The sequence below is a fragment of the Perkinsus marinus genome (assembly GCF_000006405.1).
Source record: "Perkinsus marinus ATCC 50983 genomic scaffold scf_1104296960628, whole genome shotgun sequence".
In the NCBI taxonomy this organism is placed as follows: domain Eukaryota; phylum Perkinsozoa; order Perkinsida; family Perkinsidae; genus Perkinsus; species Perkinsus marinus.
In genome coordinates, this window is record NW_003206051.1 from 1 (window position 1) to 1,214 (window position 1,214).

Consider the following 1,214-nt stretch of genomic DNA (forward strand, 5'->3'; position numbering starts at 1 on the left):
GTGACCAGTGGTTGAAAGCGTTCCGGCTCGAATAGACGTCTTGTATAACGGGCAAGAGTAATTCGAGCGATTCTCCTTAAGGTCAGCCGATAGAACAGGGCGTAAGGAGATGACTGGTAGAGGGATGAAGAGAACGGCCGGAGCGGATTCTTGAAGGCAGGTACCTTCGAGGTCCCATCCAGCGCCCTGAGAAGTTATTCTGATGTCAAGAAATGCTCCAACTCGGCATCACCTGGAGGAATACTCCATGGATATTAACTCCGGTCTCAGGCGGTCCGGGCAGCTCATCCGGGCTAGAATAAGTCTGAACGTTGGTCTCAAACGTTAGAGAATCAATTGGAATTCTGTGAGCTCTAGCATGCATCTGATACAGAGTCGCATCAGGGAGGAGGTTCGAACCGTCGAAGAGACTTCCATCATAAGGACCGGCAGGTCGACCTGAACTTACTTGCATGCCCGCTGTCATGAAGCCTTGAGGAAAAAAGAAGGCAGGTAGCCAAAAGCTAGCCGGAGGACCATAATGTGCCCAGCTATACATGAATTCCACTCTTCTAATGAAGTCGCTGACCCAGAAGTTTAGAGGCATCAAACAAGGATACGCTGCTGCAGACCACTTTGCTGGTGCCTTCTGTATGAGAAAGCTGTTAAACCTGGTGGGCAGAGAAAAGCGTCGATCCAGCTATAGATCCTACAACGAGGTTACATTTCTTCCAGGTCGGATGACATCACAATAAGACCTTTGATGGCTTTAGCAAGAGCGGCCAAACTCGTCTTAACGACGCCCACCAAGAGGTTAAACCTAACAATTCATGGTCTACAGTGGTCAAGGCTGTATAAGAGAGCGACCTGTGAATCTCTTGAGCTAAAAAAACACCCAAGGAGATGATCCCTCCAGACGGCTCCTTAGCAAAGCTAAGTCTGTGACCGTCAGTCATTGATATGGCATTTGGCATGCGGCTGGTGAATTCATTCACCTGCTCGAGATCGTAAAACTGATATCTTTCTCATTCTATATCACCATATTGGAGACGATCTCCTCTGGCGCGAGTCCTCCATCGCCACCACTCAACTGGGGCTGTACTGATACTATCGCCTCCAGCAATTTCTTGGCTTGGTTGATTTGAGCTGTTATCAGCGCATTGGAGTGCAGACCGAAGACCTCGACGAGAACGACGAATTCGACTCGAGTACAATTCTCTACCGAGACTACTATT

At 48.8% G+C, this 1,214-nt stretch overlaps 1 protein-coding gene across 1 annotated transcript in view; it reads right to left on the reverse strand.

The window, feature by feature from the left end:
• Window positions 1-232: 232 nt before the first annotated feature.
• Window positions 233-1,214, reverse strand: part of Pmar_PMAR014234 (dynein heavy chain, putative) — a gene marked incomplete at both ends in the record, with an annotated part of 6,063 nt that continues 5,081 nt past the window's right edge. The window contains 5 exons of the mRNA XM_002772636.1: window positions 233-364; window positions 449-650; window positions 704-799; window positions 847-974; window positions 1,019-1,214. The exon at window positions 1,019-1,214 is cut by the window's right edge and continues 4 nt beyond it. Of these exons, the coding sequence (XP_002772682.1) occupies window positions 233-364; window positions 449-650; window positions 704-799; window positions 847-974; window positions 1,019-1,214 (754 nt within the window). The remainder of the gene's footprint in view (window positions 365-448; window positions 651-703; window positions 800-846; window positions 975-1,018) is intronic.